This window comes from Capricornis sumatraensis, chromosome 10, assembly GCF_032405125.1.
Source record: "Capricornis sumatraensis isolate serow.1 chromosome 10, serow.2, whole genome shotgun sequence".
Classification (NCBI taxonomy): Eukaryota; Metazoa; Chordata; class Mammalia; order Artiodactyla; family Bovidae; genus Capricornis; species Capricornis sumatraensis.
Window position 1 is genome coordinate 46577791 of NC_091078.1, and position 17882 is coordinate 46595672.

At 44.0% G+C, this 17882-nt stretch overlaps 1 protein-coding gene across 1 annotated transcript in view; it reads right to left on the reverse strand.

The window, feature by feature from the left end:
* The window catches only part of EGFR (epidermal growth factor receptor), a 68250-nt gene that overhangs the window by 45425 nt on the left and 4943 nt on the right, over window positions 1-17882 (reverse strand). Inside the window, exons 4-13 of the mRNA XM_068982021.1 lie at window positions 13824-13892; window positions 12868-12986; window positions 11520-11661; window positions 10244-10360; window positions 6547-6673; window positions 6379-6452; window positions 6085-6175; window positions 3654-3853; window positions 2695-2827; window positions 28-118 (exon numbers count right to left, since the gene is read on the reverse strand). Of these exons, the coding sequence (XP_068838122.1) occupies window positions 28-118; window positions 2695-2827; window positions 3654-3853; window positions 6085-6175; window positions 6379-6452; window positions 6547-6673; window positions 10244-10360; window positions 11520-11661; window positions 12868-12986; window positions 13824-13892 (1163 nt within the window). The remainder of the gene's footprint in view (window positions 1-27; window positions 119-2694; window positions 2828-3653; window positions 3854-6084; window positions 6176-6378; window positions 6453-6546; window positions 6674-10243; window positions 10361-11519; window positions 11662-12867; window positions 12987-13823; window positions 13893-17882) is intronic.

Genomic DNA, 17882 nt, shown 5'->3' on the forward strand with positions numbered 1-17882 from the left:
GGGGGTAACATCAAACATGCTCCTTACGCGTCCAGTGCAGGTCACATTCATGGCCTGGGGCAGGCATTCTGGATGGCACTGCACACACTCGGAATTCTCCACGAACTCCCTGGGCTCTCTGACAGGAGGAAGACAGGAAACTGGTCAGCGCCATCCCTACAGACCCTGCTTCCAAATGCTGTCCAGGTTCACCTGTCTGAAGGTTCAGGTGACACCAATCAGCTCTCTTAGAAAGACAAAACAATTTTATGTAAAAGTCAAACGTCTGGGAAACTAGGACTATACTTTAATATAATAAAGTGATTCTGTCAGCTGAATCTTCAGTCATCTTCTCCTAGAACAAAGCATCAGCTTCATTTATAATCAAAACAGCTTCTCTACATTTTTTCTACAGGCACAGTCTCTGAGTATTAGATAAGCCAACACATGGGAGAAAAGAAGATAATAGTCCTTAAAAGGCACCCCCTCCTATATCAGGTTCATGGATATTTAAGTTAAGCTGCAAAGAAATGGTAACTAGACCAATACCTGGGAAAGGGAAAGAGAGCTAATAAAGTTTCCTTAATGGTTATTACTAAAAACAGTAAGAATGGAACACAGGTATGAAATATTTTGCTTGGACTATTTTAACCATTCCTCAAAAATGGATAGATTGGGACTTCCCTGGTGGTAAAGTGGAGAGAAATCTGCCTGCCAATGAAAGGGACATGGGTTCAATCCCAGATCTGGGAAGATTCCACATGCCACAGAGCAACTAAGCCCATGAGCCACAACTATTGAGCCTGCATGCTGCAGCTGCTGAAGTTGGTGCACCAGAGCCTATGCTCTGCGACAAGAAAACCCACCGCAATGAGAAGCTGGGCAACACGGCTAGAAAGCAGTCCCCACTCTTTGCAACTAGAGAAAGCCCGTGCACAACCGTGAAGACCCAGTGCAATCAGAAATTAAATAAATGAATAAATAATTACTTGAGAAGCTGATGTTTGCTTGAAAAGGCATGGTAGATGAGGGCAGCTCTGGTAGTTAACTAGGCAGTGAGCAAGAAGTGTTCACCCCCAAAGATACGTTCCACGAGTCCTCTCAGGCAGTCAGCAGCAATTAAACCAAACGAGCCATGTGACTTCTCCCTGCGCTGCCTCTTGGGTCACCACACCCGCTACAGGGGCCAGTTTTGCAAACAGAGAAGGTGCTGCTGGACACCAGGATTCTCTAATAGGAAGACCCAGGCACCACTGCCAAGGCTATTTTAATTACCTTGTTGCTTCAAAGAGAAAAATGTTGAAAGTGTTAGTCAGTTTTGTCTGACTCTTTGCGACCCCATGGACTGTAGCCTACCTGGCTCCTCTGTTCATGGGATTCTCCAGGCAAGAGTACTGGAATGGGTAGCCATTCCCTTCTCCAGGGGATCTTCTTGACGCAGGGATCGAACCCGGGTCTACCACACTGCAGGCAAATTCTTTACCATCTGAGCTACTGGGGAGGCCCCTTCAAAGCAAACTGAACACTGAAAACATGAGCTCAGCATCTGTTTGCAGCTGTAAGGACTGCACCAGTATTTCTTACTTATTGAAACAATACTATTGATTATGCAAATTCCTCTGTTAGGTTAATGAGCCTATCAGCTAAAGGAGTCCTGTGGAATTGAATTCATGCTGCTTCTGAGTATTTCTGAGCTGAGCTGTAGTCCAGGCCCTGATAGTGAAACAGAAAGGAAAATTTCCTAGAGCTATCTGTAACTCCTATCTTCTTCTTTATCACAAAATTTCTCTTTTTCTTTATTTTTTAAAAATTATCTCTTCCAGTTGCTATCCTTACATTTTGTTTTCCTGTTAATTTATTTTAGTCACTATTTGAGATCATCCAAAGCCTTACTCAGTATCAAAATTCCCACAGATTCAACAGACTGTACTTTTTATTGACTGCAATAAATTCAACAAATGTTATACAAACTGTTCGTTTCTTTGTCCATGGTTCTATTTAAAGTTATTTGCGCTGTTCAGTGTATCTTGAACATAAACAAAAATTAACCTGGAGCTGTGTTTTGACACAGCAGGAATGCTGTGCTTCAAGGATACAACTAATGGCCACAGTCTTGGTCATCTGAACCATGGAAGACTGTTCCGTTTGTCTTGGGAACTTTGTGCAGCTTAGAAAAATAAATTTCCAGATAAAGAGACTCTATAAATTGGGTTGGATTAAGTAATGAAAAATGTTTTTTTCATTTCCTTTTGTGATTAACAATTGTCAACAGGGCTTCCCTGGTAGTCGAGTGGGTGAGAGTCTGCCTTGCAACACAGGGGACACCAGTTCGACTCCTGGTCTGGAAAGATCCCACATGCTGTGAAGCAGTTCAGCCTGTGTGCCACAGTGACTGAGCCGGAGCTCTGGAGCGTGTGCTCTGCAACAACAGATGCCACCGCGAAGAGTAGCCCCTGCTTCTTGCAACTAGAGAAAGCCTGCGAGCAGCAATGGAGACCAGCACAACCAAAAACAACTAACTAACTAAATAAAACTATACATACACACACACACACACACACACACACACACAAAACAATTGTCAACAAACAAAAAGGAAAAGAAAATAAAGGAAAATAATCAGACTGATTATACACCTATAAAACAATCCTAAGTCTAATTTTTAAATCAAAACAAAGCAATTAAAAAAAATTAAAAAAAAAAAAAACCTCTTACCCCTCTAGAATGTTGCACTTTCCCACACACTCCTTGCCACGACTGAAGTTCTGGCAGGACATGCAGTATTTGGGTCCAGGTCCCCAGCAGCCCTCTGATGAGCACAGTGGGTGACAGATATGGCCCGTGGCCTCTGAGAATACAGGATGAGTCCCATGGTCAGACAAGGAACAGTGGCCACAAATGTACGCCAGTTCCCCCGGGAGAAGCAGTGACACGAGGGCTTCCAGAGGCCCGCCACAAGTCCCCTTTGCTCTGCTGGGTGCCAAGCATATCTAGATGGAGCTTGTCAGAGTTGCAGGAGCAGAAAGCGTGAGGGTCCTTGTCATGCATGTACGGGGCACAGAACCAGGAAGACACTCAAAACTTCACCAATTCTCTTAATTGCACTATGGTGTGAGTATCATTATTGCCTCCATTTCATCGATGAGGAAGATAAAGCCCAAAGATTTAAGTAAACTGTTGAATGTCTCAAAGCTAGGAAGGGCTCAAGCTGGGATATGAACTTGGCTCTGCTTCTGCCGGTGGCCAGGATCTCAGCACAGGTGCAGGCACCACTTCAACAGCTGACTATGGCTGTGAACTTGGATCTGGAAATGCCAGTGTGAAATGTTCACCCATTCCTGTGTGTGTGTGTGTGTGTGTGTGTGAATATGTTTAGTTATTGGGGATGGAATGAGTAGGAAGGAACACACAGCTAAAATGCCATAATCGATACTAAATTTTGTTCTGTAAATTACCAATAACTGATGGCCTAGACTTCAAGGCAGATTTATCCTATGAGATGAGAATTATCTAGAAAAAAATCTGATGAATGTCACAAAAGAATATACACATTTCCCTTAATTTGCTTCTTAGGAATGTAGAAAGTAATTTAAATGTTTGGGAGTAGCCTTTCAATATTCTAAATCAATGACCTGTTAGAACCATCTCCACAGTCAACCAAAGTGATTACTCACTGCACTCTTTATCACTCCTGTTGTTTAAAATTTTGGTTTTCTGAGTTGAGGTCCCAAAAAGTTTTTTCCAGTGTATCGTATTTGCATAGCACAAGTTTCGATTTCCTGAAATTATCACATCGCCATCACTTATCTCCTTGAGGGAGCGTAATCCCAAGGATGTTATATCCAGGCCGACAACCGCAAGAGAAAACTGGCCACTAAGTTGAAGAGAAAAAAAAAAATATTGTGAAAAATTATGACAGCATAGTGTCAACAAAAACATTTTTCTGTACCACTTTAGATTTACTACTGGCTTCCAGCTTGTAGTCATGTAAGTCATGTTATGGAAGGTCTGTACTGCAACTTTGGAAAATTCCAAGTGTTTTTAAAGTTCCTCCAGGGAAAAGTTAGTTCCTTGTTCATTTAATAATCTCTAACTCTAGTGGCAGACTAGGGGTTGAATAATTTATTAATATCATTATTTGTTTACTCCATTTTAACTTTGCTTGGCAATTGAGAATATGTTACCTTTTCAAATATCCAAATATACTTCAAAAATCATAGATTCAGCTTTCCATCCATCCACCTACCCACCCATCCATCTATTCAACCATTTATTGAACAAATATTTGAGGTAATATGTGACTAATTTTATTCTAATTCTAGGTTAAGTATGTGCTTCTTGCTCTCTAAAAGCCCTTTGTCTATTGATGATACAATCGTTTTTAACCCAGTACCAGGGAGTGGTGATGAGCGAACCACAGAGGCAAAGAGCAGGGGCACCTAAACAAGTCTGAGGAAGGGTCTCTGGAAGAGGTGATGCCTGATCATCAGGACCTCCAGAGCAGGAACTATGATATTTTCTTCACTACCCAACCCTGTGCTAGGTTCCTACAAGGGGACCAGGACGTGTTCATCACATGACCAGATGGAAGTTATTCCGACTAAAGGGAAGTCAGTCTTCCACGCAGAGGAGCACGTGACGGGCACTGAGAAACACATGCTGCTGCTGGAGCAGAAAGGTGGGACGGGGGTCTGGGAAGGGAGAAAGAGGCCAGAGCCTGGACCACTGTGGACACCACATGGAGGAGGCTCTTGTTTGTGATGATGGGAAACCACAGCAAGGAGATGTGGGTTGTTAGGAAGCTCGCTAAACACCAAGGTGGGAAACAGACCAGTTGAGACAGCACTGAATAGAGAGGCTGATGATGAAGGCACGAGATGACAAAATGTAAAGTGTAATCGGGAAACTCCTCTTTCTCCTTGTTTCTCTTTCTCTGCCCACTCTTTCCTCTCTGTGTCCCCCCACAGCCTGACTCCTGTGTATTCAACTGCACCCCTGCTTTTAGTTATCCCTTCCCTTAGTCATGCTCAGGGGAGCCATGCCAGTGGGGACAAAGCTGAGGTCCTCCCTGCAGGGAGGTCTGGCAGGGGTCACATTCCCCAGGAGGAACTGTGTATCATTGGGCTTCTCAGCAAATGTTATAAATTAAAAAAATAAAAAAGTCAGCTTTATGTTTAAAACCCTAAAACTAAGCTGAGAGGTACATGCTAGTCACCCAAGAAAACTGACCTAAGTCTCTCATCTCTATATGAACTCTGATCAAAAGAAGTATTCCTGAGAACTCAGGGCACAGGGCCTTTCTGGGAAGTGATATTAGCTACATGTTTAGCATCAGAGATGCAAAGCTGGAATGATTTTTGGAAAGGGATGCTTATTTTACATGTACTATATTCTGATTTTCTTTAATACTGCACAGTATTATGTAGCCCTCTCAGGTGTCAATTATGGGAAACAGTTCTCAAAACCAGATGTTTTCCAAGGCAGGTTGAATGAGAGAGTCGCAAACTTTGCCTCACCATAAAATTCATTATTACCCTTATTAAATTAAAGATGCTTGTGTGTGTGTGTGCGCGCATGTGTGTGTGTGCACATGTGTGTGTGTGCATGTGTGAGTGTGCATGTGTGTATGTGTGCTGGAGCTGGAAATGTGGAAATCCTGAAAGACATGCTCAGTGCCTCTCAGGTCCCCTGAAAATGAGGTGCTGATGAGGACTGGTGGCCTTAGTGCTATTCTTGCCCAAAGTACAAAACCTCAACCAAATCAGGAGAAAACACTGGCCATCCTACAAATGCCTGACTAGGACTTTTCAAAAGCCATGAAAGATAAAGGAAGACAGAGGAACTATCATGAACAGCAGGGGACCAAGGAGACATGACTGTCCCTTGCAGTGTGGGCTGACCAGAACACAAAAAGTGTTCGTGGAAAACTGGCGAGATCCGAGAAAGCCTGCAGTTCAGTTACAGCCACGCTGACGACATAGGGTGTCACCGTCGGGGCAGCCAGGTGAGGGTGTGGGGGGACTCTCTGTAGTGTCTCTGCAGCACTTCAGTAGCTTTTACTTCAAGAGAAAAGACTCTACAAGGCTTTGGCTGGGGTCCACTTACTGTTGCTTCGTTCTGCCACGTATGATTTCCAGGTTCTCAAACGCATGGAGGTCAGTCCTGTTTTCAGGCCAGGCCTGAATCAGCAAAAACCCTACAAAGCAGAAGGAAAGTTCAGACACATACCACTTATAAATTTCTATTTTGTATGAGACATTATTTGGAGAAGGAAATGGCAACCCACTCCAGTATTCTTGCCTGGAAAATCCCATGGACGGAGGACCCTGGAGGCTACAGTCCATGGGGTCACAAAGAGTCAGACACGACTGAGCAACTAACACACTTAATGGTACACACCTGTTATTTCTTTTACAGTTTTTAGAATGTCCAGTTCTTTCGGGTCCAGAGGTGCAGTACGTGTGAAGGAGTCCCTGAAACAAGTAACAGAGCCGTCAGTAACAACCTGCCGTGAAAAGAGCAGAGTCTATTTTTCTCTGGTATACCAGTAACTTGATCTTTACTTACCCCCTAAATGCTACTGGCAGGATATGAAGATCTCCACTGATGGATGTGCAGTTTCTGAAGTGTTTAATGTTTGTAGCATTTATGGAAAGTGTGTCTTTAAACTCACCGATTCCTATTCCGTTACAAACTGTAAAGAGAGGTGTTTATTCCACTCACATGTATTGAATTAGTAATAGCTGTGGTCCCTCAGGCAGATGGGAGCAGGAAGAGAAGTGCAGCCACGGGAACCGTCGCTGCCGTGCTATCGTTCATCCACGCAGCAAACACTGCCAGGCTCGCCAGGGACCAGGGGCCATAGCAGGGTGTGAGGTTGCAGTACAGGAGATGCTGCCTGTCCTCACTGAACTTGCCTTCTCCTCAATTTTCCCCACCTGGCCAGAGTCCAGTTGCCCCGGAGGACTCCAGCTCCTTCTACACTACAGCTGCCCCCTGGGCTGTTGGTACTGCACGGGGATCATGCGTGTGCCCCCACTAAACCCTCAGTGCCTTCCCTTGCCCTCATCTGGGCTGCAGCTTAGATTTCTAATGGAAAGAAACAGTATGCATAAATTTTTTAACTAAAAGAGCAAGATGCATCCATGGAAGAAAACCTTGAAAACACGGAACAAAGAGGAAAAAATGACTAGAAATTCTATTGTGTAACTTTGATATTTTAGAAAATTTCCTTCTAGTTATCCTCCATGGTTATGTCATATCACATATGTAGTTTATTTTTTTTTCACTTATTATGCTGCGAACATTGTCCTATCAGTAACATATTGTCCTATCAGTAAAACCATTCACAAGCTTGGCATCACTGATGCGATGGACATGAGTTTGAGTAGGCTCCAGGAGTTGGCGATGGAGGGGGAGGCCTGGTGAACTGTAGTCTATGGGGTCCCAGAGAGTCGGACAAGACTGAGCGACTGAACTGAAATGAACTGAACTGATATTACATCATAAAGAATACTATAATAAGTCTTATCAGACAAACTGCTTTTCTTCCACAGGGCCTACTTAAGCCACAGGCTTTGATCTCTGTCCTACTGGGACATAAATCTCAGATGCCCTTTTCTGCACTCTGAGCTCATTTATTAATTTACATTCACTCCCTAATTTCCATCTTAAACGTCATCTCCCTCCGAAGCCCATTTACCTGTGTGGCTCTGCTTCTAGAATTCACAGTGCAATTGTTGGTATCTCTCTTTCAGACTTTATCTTACTTTGAAGAATAATCATGGAAGAGCTTATTGCTCAGGGTGAGGCCCTCCCCTCCCTTCCCCAGGCCTCACCAGGGACATGGTAGCCCTGTTACCCCATCTCCTTCTTCTCCATTCTCTCTGGAGTTCCCACTGCTCGGGCTGCCACCTGGCCATGGGGCCTATCCCATCAGCTCCATAGAACTCCAGGCTTGCTCTGAAATTCATATACCTTGCTGTGGGTCTGGGAACGGGGTGGCAAGGCTTGCTTAGGATTCCAAGGCTCTGGCTGACAACAGAGTGAGGCAGCCTCAGCAAAACAAGCCCTGAGGCAGATCCCTGCTGATGGGAACTTGCCTTTTAATTACAGGTTTGGAAGAGAATTCTACATGTTTGAGAGAATATTCAGTCTCTCTCTGCTTAGGCGTGATGGTGATGGTGGGGTTACCTTAATTCCTAAATATGGAGACAAACTGTAATTCACCTCTATATCTATCAGATCTGGAGTTGTGGACCATCAACACACATGTTCCCACCTTTGTTTCCCAACATCTCCCTACACAAAGGGATCTCAGTTGGCCACTACTCCAGGATTTGAACTGTGGGTGGGTAGAAAATATAAAACAATGATTATAGGCGAGTCAAAATGTTTGTTGAGCACAAAATTAATAGACCAAAATCAGAAATAATCTGCTTTTATTGATCCATTTGAGGATGCTGATAGTAACCCTCTGTCTTCAGTGGTTGAACTCACTTACTTCCTCTCCGGGTACTACCCTATGTCTCATTTTCTTCCTTGCATGTTTCCTTTGCCTGAAGATTTCCTGGAGCCAAAGGATATTCATTCCCCAGGGCACTGACACGCCTGCCACACTGGGAGCTCATAGGTCTGACCTCAGACTGAAGCCCTGTGAGCTGTCCCAGCTTATCTCTGCCAATCCTGGCCATTGGTCCCTTGGCAAGTCATTTAGATCCTCTGTGATGTAATGCCTCATCCGTGAGGGGGATTGTAATAGCACAGACCTCCTAAAGAGGCTGAGGGACTGGATGACATGGAGCATGGAGGCTCAGTTCGCCCCTGAAAGAATACATGGGTCAGTGGTCAGTGCCAGCTGAAACCACAGAAACTTCTTAGAGACGGTGGCATCTGAGGCAGATGTTCAAGTGAGCAGCTGTTCACTGAGGCATTTTTTAATAGCAGTAAAATAGTGGAAACAATCTGAATGACCATATAGATCATGGGACAGGGACTGTGGACAGGGTTAAGCAGAATAAGGAAGAGTCACATGATGCTATCTGGAGTGAAATCCAGGGGATGCTTAGAGTGTAGATGTGTTTTCTGTGCCCAAAGGGCCTGGGCACCAGCTGGGGAGGCTCCATGGGCCACATCAGAGTGAATAAGGTGAGGAGGGACTATCATAAACTGAATAAAAAAGGGTTCAGTGAGCTCACATGGGTACTAAGAAAGCTGTTTTAGAAACAGAATGTCCACTAGTAAATATAGAAGAAATGACAGAAATAGGAAGTCACTCTTACAACCACCAAGAAATGCAACTTCAGGCGAATCATCGGTTCTGCCATCGAGGTGGTTTAGTCACTCAGTCATGTCCAACTCTTTGCAACCCCATGGACTGTAACCCAGGCTCCCCTGTCCATGGAATTCTCCAGGCAAGAATCCTGGAGTGGGTTACCACTTTCTTCTCCAAGGAATCTTGCAGACCCAGGGATCGAATCCAGGTCTCATGCATTGCAGGCAGATTCTTTACCACTGAGCCAGAGAAGCCACAGAGGTAATGAGATGAGAGTTGTGCACCCCTGGTGGGACACTCTCTACCTGCAGCACTCCATCTGTGTCCCGCCCCGCAGAAAATATGACCCGGCCAGACAGGGGCGGTCAGAGCAGCTGGCCTTGACTCTTCACAGCATCAGAGAAAAGAGGGCTGAGAAACGATCTTGAATTAATGAAGAGCCTGGACTCTTGATTGAAAAGAAGCTAAAAAGGATATACTGGGATAACAGGTGAGTTGAAATTAAACTGAAAACTAGAATCAATGTTAGACATGGGATAAGAGTGAAATTGTCTTTCGTTACTTGGGAGAATGTCCTGTTTGTACAAAAGTGTGTTAGCCAATGCAGGGTGAAGTGTCATAGTACCTGTAGTCATCACAGGACTCAGAAAACACACACAGAGACACAAACAAGGAGTGAGAACAACGTGGTGATTACTGAAAACTGATGAACTCAAGTTCAGGGCATACGGGTGTTCATTACACTATTTTGCAGTGTTTCTGGGTGTTTGAAAAATGTCAAGATAAAAGATAAAGTGCAGGATAAGAAGGGATAAGTTGGCACTGAAGACACCCCAGGGATAGAGCACAGCAGAAAGGAAGGAACATGCTTCCACGCTTGGAGACTCCCTCAGATCTGGTCTGAGGATGATGCTGAGGGTCTGGGGGCAGGGAGCCTAGCCATGACTGGAAGCAGAGAGGGCCCTGTGCCCACGCCGGGCAGCTTCCCACCTTTGGCACAAGGCCCATCACACTTTTTGCACTTGCGGACACCATCTTCCTCTACCTCCTGGCTGTCAGAGCTGCAGGCGCGGACGCACGAGCCGTGGTCTGTCACCACATAGTTACCTGGGGACAGTGAGAAGAAGGCAGTGAGAGGGGCACCAGGTGTTCTGGGCATAGTGACCCTGGATGGCGGCTGATCCTCTGGTTCAGTTTGCTTTAAGGACAAGAAGGAAAAGCTTCAAACAGGGAGGAATGGGGTTCAAGGTGTTCATGGCCTCCCCATCAGGCTGCTGCTCTCTGGTTATGATGCTGAAAGCTGGTTCTCTCGGCCACCCTCATCCCCTCGGGTCTCCGTGGGTGACAGGGTCCACACTCTGCCTCGGCCCTCACTCAGGGAGAAGTAACTTGTGTTAGTAATAAACTTTTCAGGAACTCTCTCTGTGTCTTTTGACTTCCCCAAGTGGATCCTCGAACCACTGGATGTTTGTCTGGGCGTTTACTGGATGTTTGTCACTTTCCTTCTGTAAACTGTCTGCTTATGTTCTCTGAGGCTCTGAGTGGTTTCCTGTAGCTTTCAAATTCTCTCAAAGATTATATCTGGGTCACAGTTGTGGCAAAGTTTTCTTTATCTTGCCATTTACCTAACAATGACTTTTTGTGGAGTTTTGTTGTTGTTGTTGTTGTCGTTCCAAACTTTTAAAATTTCATGTTCACAAGTCTGGTACTGTAAATCTCCCCATCATAATTGTTCTTAAAAATAATTTTTTTTTTAGTTAATCTTCCCTCTTGAAAATCACTTCCTCTCCTATGAAATCACTCATGTTGCCGTTTCCCTAAATACTACAGTCTCCTGTAAAGCACAAAATAAGCAAAACCCAAGCCCCAACAATTAAACAAAGCCAATCGACAAGCAAAAAGCTCTCTTCTGTGCTCCTAGCGGCACAAACATGCCCAGGTTTTTAACCACTAAAGGAGGCCAGTCTTCTGACCTCTCTCTCATTTAGGCCTTATAAACACCTGCTGAGTACAAGAGCCAAACAGGGAAACGGCCCAACGGCCATGGGTCTGTGCCAATCAGAACATGGAATGTTCTGGGCAACCATGGCTGGGCTCAAGACACAAGAACCAACTTGGGGTCAGCCAAGGTGATGGGGTCCACCTGCCTGATACTGAAATGAATACAGGGACCCAAGGATCCCTGAGTGGGGGATATGGGAACCTCAGCAGGAGACAGAGCAAAAACAGGTACCTGGCAATGAAGGGGCTCACAAGGGACACTCACGGGGACACTTCTTGACACAGGTGGCGCCAAAGCTGTATTTCCCCAGAGGGTTGACCTTCATTTCGTAGGTGGTAGGGTCATAGAGCATGAGCGGCGGACATGTGTCCTTGCAGGTGGCTTCATCACGGAACCTGCGGCAGACCTGCCACGGGAGGGGTGGTGTGATTGTCAGACTCCACGGCGAGTGGGGCCACAGCCCTCTGTGTCCAGGTGTTTGGTCAGAGCAGATGCCTAGAAAAGCACTCTCAACAGGGGCAGAAAGACTGTTTTCTTCAAAGCATGGTTTTTCTTAAATACACTGTTCTAGCTGTGATAGTTTTGAGGAGATTATGAGGAGGGAAAAATACATCTCTGTTAACTTTCAAAATGAGCAGGAGTTCACACTCTAGAGTGAAATTATTCAGCTTAACTTACGTCCGATTTCCCTCCTAAACCACACTTGAGGATACATTTTTGAATTTATCACTAAACATAGAGAACTTTGACTGGGGGCTGTTGTGCAGAGGGAATCAGACCACACACAGAGGGGTCCTGACCAAGAGCCTGGTGTTGCCTCCCTCCAGCAGCCTGGCAGAATTGCCTCAGACCAGTGGGGTCCAAAGCCCAGGGCCCCTCCAGCCTCTGGAACATTAGTTTCCCTGTTCCTAAAAACTATAGACTCTTCCGGGTCCCACTCAAGGTGAGTCTCCCAGTTTGGAACTCACTCAGTGCTGACTTTGGGACCCTGTCTGCCTGTCCTGGGGTCTCGGGACACAGAAGGTACCCATAATCAGCCGTGTGGCACCAATGGCCCATGGTGACGCTAGAACTTGGTCAAGCTTTCCGCAGTCACAGGGACTACAGTGAGGCCTTCAGCACCCTCATGGGGTGGGGAATCAGCAGAAAGCTTCTGAGCCAAGAGGAAAGAGCAAAGGCTTTAGGGAGCCCAGCTGTCCTGCCCCTGAGGATCTGTGTGATCGCCTAACTTCACTTTAGGGGTGAATCGCCTAACTACATTTTAGGGGTCCCTGCAGCCTCAGCTCTCTAGGTTGTAATGAGAATTGAGTGGAACAAGAAATGGTGGTGACGCTGGTACTGGCCACAACAGACATGAGGGACAAATAACACACAGTTAGTATTTGGCTCATTCTATGCCCTGGTCTCGGGTGTTGATGCCACGTACATCGAGCCCTTTAGACCACGTAACGGTAGGTGAGGTTACATAATTTACCCAAGGTCCCCAAGTAGGTGGTGAAGGCTAGTCACTGAAAGATGCTTCGTTACCTGGCGGCTGCAAACATCAGTCAGCACATTTCAGTCAAAGGGAGGCCCCTGAACTTTGGGCCACAGACACTGCGGTGTGTCTTACCAGGCAGTCGCTCTCCCGTGGCCCCGTGCAGCCAGCGGCACACTGGTTGTGGCAGCAGTCACTGGGGGACCTGCCGCGGCAGCGCCCGGAACACTGCTGGGCACAGATGATTTTGGTCACTGAAAGGAAGAAAAGGCCACTGTGAGCTGCGGGGTCAGGAAGGTGGAAGAATCACTTCCCAAGGACCCTGGGAGCACTTGCAAACAGCGATGAAAGACTGATAACAGGATGAATTTAATGCTGCTACACTTAAGTTCCCAAACATGCATGCTCTGCTAAACTCAACTATCTTGATCTTTCTTACTGTATGTTTTCTTTTTTCTACTTGTTTTTAATCACTTAGGAGAACTGACTCAGATTGACTCTGGACTTTCAGACTTGTTAAGCTAGAAACTGACAAGAATTGAGTTTTGGGGTCACAGAAAGTATGTACAAAGAGCACAATGCCTGCCAGAAAGCAGCGCTCAAAAGGGCATAACAAGCACATCCAATTTGCCCTAAACACAGATCAAGCTGGCATGTCCCGAGATTTCCTGGCCATCCATGGTCTTAGGCTAGGATTCCCACAGAAAAATCCCCTTCAAGAAGCTGCTCTTGCTTCTCTGGAAGGGGGTACCCAAAAGAGGGGCAGGAAGGGAGAGGACACAGGAGGTGTCGTGATGCAAGGAACAGAGACAAGCCTCCATTTCCAGGAAAACCAAACCTACTGTTCAGAGAGAATGACTGCTGGCTGGGTGGCGGACCTGCACTGATTCATGCCAGGCTGGAGTGCCAGCAGGAGCCCATGCTGAACTAACCGCATGCGGGGAGATGTGCAAGACTGTCATTCATGTAACTGCTAACATCTGGCCTTAAAATCAACAATGCTTGGAGTCTTCAAAGGGAAAATGAATATCAGTACCATCAGCCAAGTGTGAGGGGAGAAGGTGGCCAGTGAAATCCTGTTCCTGACTCACATTTCTGGCAGTTCTCCTCCCCAGCACCCCAGCAGCTTCTGTTGAGACAGCCTGGATCACACTTCGAGCCTAAAATATAAAAGTAATAGTTAAATTCATATCACATGGAAAGGGAACAAGAAACTGACAGCACCTGCCCAGCCTCTAAGCAGAGCTGCAGCCTAGAAACAAGAGCTTTCAAATTTCTTATTCTCTACTTGTTCAGCTGGTTGGTTTGTAAGATGATTTAAAAAGACTCTCATGAGGAAAAAGAAAAAAAAAAAAACAAGGGACTTAAGATATGTCCTAAAGTCTTCTACAGTCAGGAGAATTCAGTCTCTGGGAGAATTTCAGTTTTAAACAGAAGAGATGATTTGCCAAGTGATTGTGGGATGAGGGCACCCCTTCAGTATGACCAGCAAGGTTTACAGTTGATCCCAGGGGTGAAAGGCACTGGTGCAATGTTGGTGCTTCTCAAAATCCTGAAAGATGGGCAGCTGAGCCCCAAACGGATGGTGTCAGTCATACACCGGGAGAAGAGACAGAGATGGAGACGAGACAGACAGAACGAGAGAAGCCTAAGAGGAAAGAGCGAAAGTAACAGGTAGCTTTGTTCACTGTGGTTATGTCTGTACAGCGATACCACATTATTTTTCCTTTCACCCTATATGTCATCATATTTTCAAATTTCTATTATAAGCATATAAGTTTATAAAAGAAAATATTTAAAATAAAAATGTTTAATGACATCTTTCCATAACACAGGAAATATTTGCCAATTAAAGAATTCAAAGTCTGTTTATGATTATATTCTTAAACTTCTGTGACAAAAAAAGAATCACAGAGATTATTTAATATATGAGTAACAGAAAAAAGCAAAAAGAATTGAGGCTCATCCAGAGGTAATCAATATAGGCATAAGTATATCTATATATAAGAATTAATATCACATTACACGTTGCATTATAACTTAATAATTAATGATACATTATGACAATTTTCCATGCCTTTAAATATCATTCTACCTAACATGAATTTTTAATGGCATGGCTATACCACAATTTATTTAACCAATCTCTTATTTTGACAAAAGTTGCTTTAGACATAAGTTGCTTTTGAAATTTATTAAACACAAGGATATAAGGAATATGCTTGAACAAAAATATTTTTCTGCATTCTTTACAATTTTCATTCCTCTCATTTTTTCCTTAATATTCCTAGACATGATGTTCATAGGCCAGAGACATGCATACTTTGAAACTTCAATACATATTGCCAAAATTAACTTATATGCCCACAAGTAGACTATGTAAATTTCTGTTTCTTTGCCAATATAGGCATTGAAAAATCAAAAGGAACATATAAAAACGATGCTTCTTTATTTTATTTTAACCATTTGTAATACAATGACAAATAATATTTTACTTTATTTTTGGCTATGTGTGTGTGTGTGTGTGTGTGTGTGTGTGTGTGTGATGGGGAGAGGGGAGCTGCTCATGTCCTTGACCCATTTTTGGAGAGGTAGTCACCTTTTTCTTAGGATTTAGAAGACTACGTTACATAGTCACATAGCAAGACTGTTAACCTTTGCAAGGCAATCAGATGCTACACAGTATTTTCCTATCTGTTATTAACATTTTTTATATGGAAGTTTTCTTTTATAGTATCTAACTTTGGCTTTTATTCAACTTGATATTACAAATATTTATTTTTATGTTTCTTTCTAGCACTTACATATACACTCAACATTTTTTATGTTTAACATGCATTTGGAATTTACAGTGGTATATGAAGTGGATTATAGATTTATTTCAATTTCCTCTTTAGTAAACCTACCCATTCTAACTTCAAATTCCAAACTGCATCAATAATAACATAATATTAAGTAACTTTTCTGTCCATAAAAGCCATGTCCATAAAACACTTAAATCACCTTATAAGATTTTTTGGGTAAAGATGAAATAAAACAAGCTCTCAGAAGTCATCTGTGACCTGAAAGCACCAGTTGAGAGGAGCAAGACTGTGAGTTTGTCCCTGGTGAGGCAACTAATGAGGGAAACACAGGTAACGAGTGACGGCAGTTTTGTAATTTCCAATGCGACTAACCTAATATCCTTAGTTCCTTTAAAAAAAGCCTATTAATAGTTCTGTCACTTAGATATTTTTCCTTTAGTAGTTACATTCCAGAATAATATATTAAATAATTAATTCTTTTCTTATTTGCTTACAATGTCATTTCTTTATGGACATTTGATTCAGCTGCTGCTGCTGCTAAGTCACATCAGTTGTGTCTATGTGACCCCATAAACAGCAGCCCACCAGGTTCCTGTCCCTGGGATTCTCCAGGCAAGAACACTGGAGTGGGCTGCCATTTTCTTCTCCAATGCATGGAAGTGAAAAGTGAAAGCGACTGTCTTATTTGTCTATGGCTTATTTTTATATGTCTACTCTTAAACCAATACCATCTTGGTTTATTTCTCGTCGCTTTGTAATATTTGAATATTATCATAAACCTGCTCACCATTTGTCTTTCCCAACACTGTCTTGCCAGGTCATTTCTGCAGCTATGGTGTGAGGAGGGCAGGTGAGCTACTTTGGGTACCTGATTTGATCTATAGCAAACCCATATTAGGCTCACACCCTTTCCATGTCAGTTTTTGTTGTTGTTGTTGTTGTTATTATTGTTGTTACAAATTTACACAATTTAACCTCCCCACTGTTCATCAGATTGCTGAGCAAAGGCTAACCTCCATCTCTGGAAAATGTAAAATTTTACATTGTAAAAGAAAGCTTTTGCTTTCTTGCAAGCAAAGTAGGTCAGTTGGGTATCTGTTGGAATAATGCATTTACAAAGTCAAAGGGCTCAATGCCCATGTTCACAGCAGCATTTTGTCCACAACTGTCAGAAGGTGGAAGCAACTCAAGCAATTCAAGTGCTCATTGACAGATGAATGTATAAACAAATGAAATATTATTCAGCCATATTAAGGAAGGAAATTCTGACACATGCTCTAACTTGGATGGCTCTTAAAGACACTGTGTTCAGTGAAAGAAGTCAGCCACAAAAGTACAAATTTGTCAAATTTGTCACAAAAGGACAAATACTATGTGATTTCACTCATATAGGGGACCTAAAGTTGTCTAATTCATAGGCTGAAAGTAAGATGATGGATGCAAGGCCTGGGGGTGGAGAGTTAGTGGTCAGTGGGGACAGTTTTAGTTTGTCAAGAGGAAAATACATGATTGGGAGTGATGGCTGCACAACGGTGTGAATGTACTTAATGCTACTCAACTGTACACTTAAAAATGGTTAAGATGGTAAATTTTATCTTAAAGGTATTTCATCATAATTAATCAAATCAAAGGAAAAAAAGCAAAAAACAAAGCAGCTTTAGCTGATTTTTAAGATGCATATCAGCTTCAAATTCTAAGACCAAAAACACCAAAACAAAGAAAAAAAAGAAAAAAAAGCACCCATGTATCCACTGCACAGTTGTAGGAAAACAGAGAAGCAGGAAATGGTGATGGCTTCTTATTTTAAAGGCCTGAAAGGTGAGGGAGATCAGGAAGGGCGCAGGCTACTTGGAAACTGGGGTCCTCAAAGTTTCCCATGAGGTATGTCAAGGGTGCTAACGGGGAGCCTTGACCTGCAGCGTGGTCCTGGCCAGCTGCTCCCTTGCATGGGCTGCTTTGTTGATGAATAGTGGGGACTAGGTCATGGGCACTAGTTAAATATGGACAAGCTTATCCCCATGTACTCCTTAGTTCTGCCAGGCACTCCATCCATGTGGGAGTGCCTGGGACCTCCCAGGATGAGCCAGGAGGGCAGAGCTGAGCCCCAAAGCTTCCACAGGGCCTGGCACCACTTTGAGCCTCAGCAGAAAATTGGAAGCTACAAAAGCCTGGTTAGTTTCCTCAAACAGGATGAGAGAAGCCCCTTGCCAGAGTTGGCATGATGGGCTTTTCTCAATGCCACATGAGAGCTCAGCTGCCCTGGCGGGGTGTGTGTGTGTGTGTGTGTGTGTGTGTGTGTGTGTGTGTGTGTGTGTGTGTGTGTGTGTGTGTGTGTGTGTGTATCTG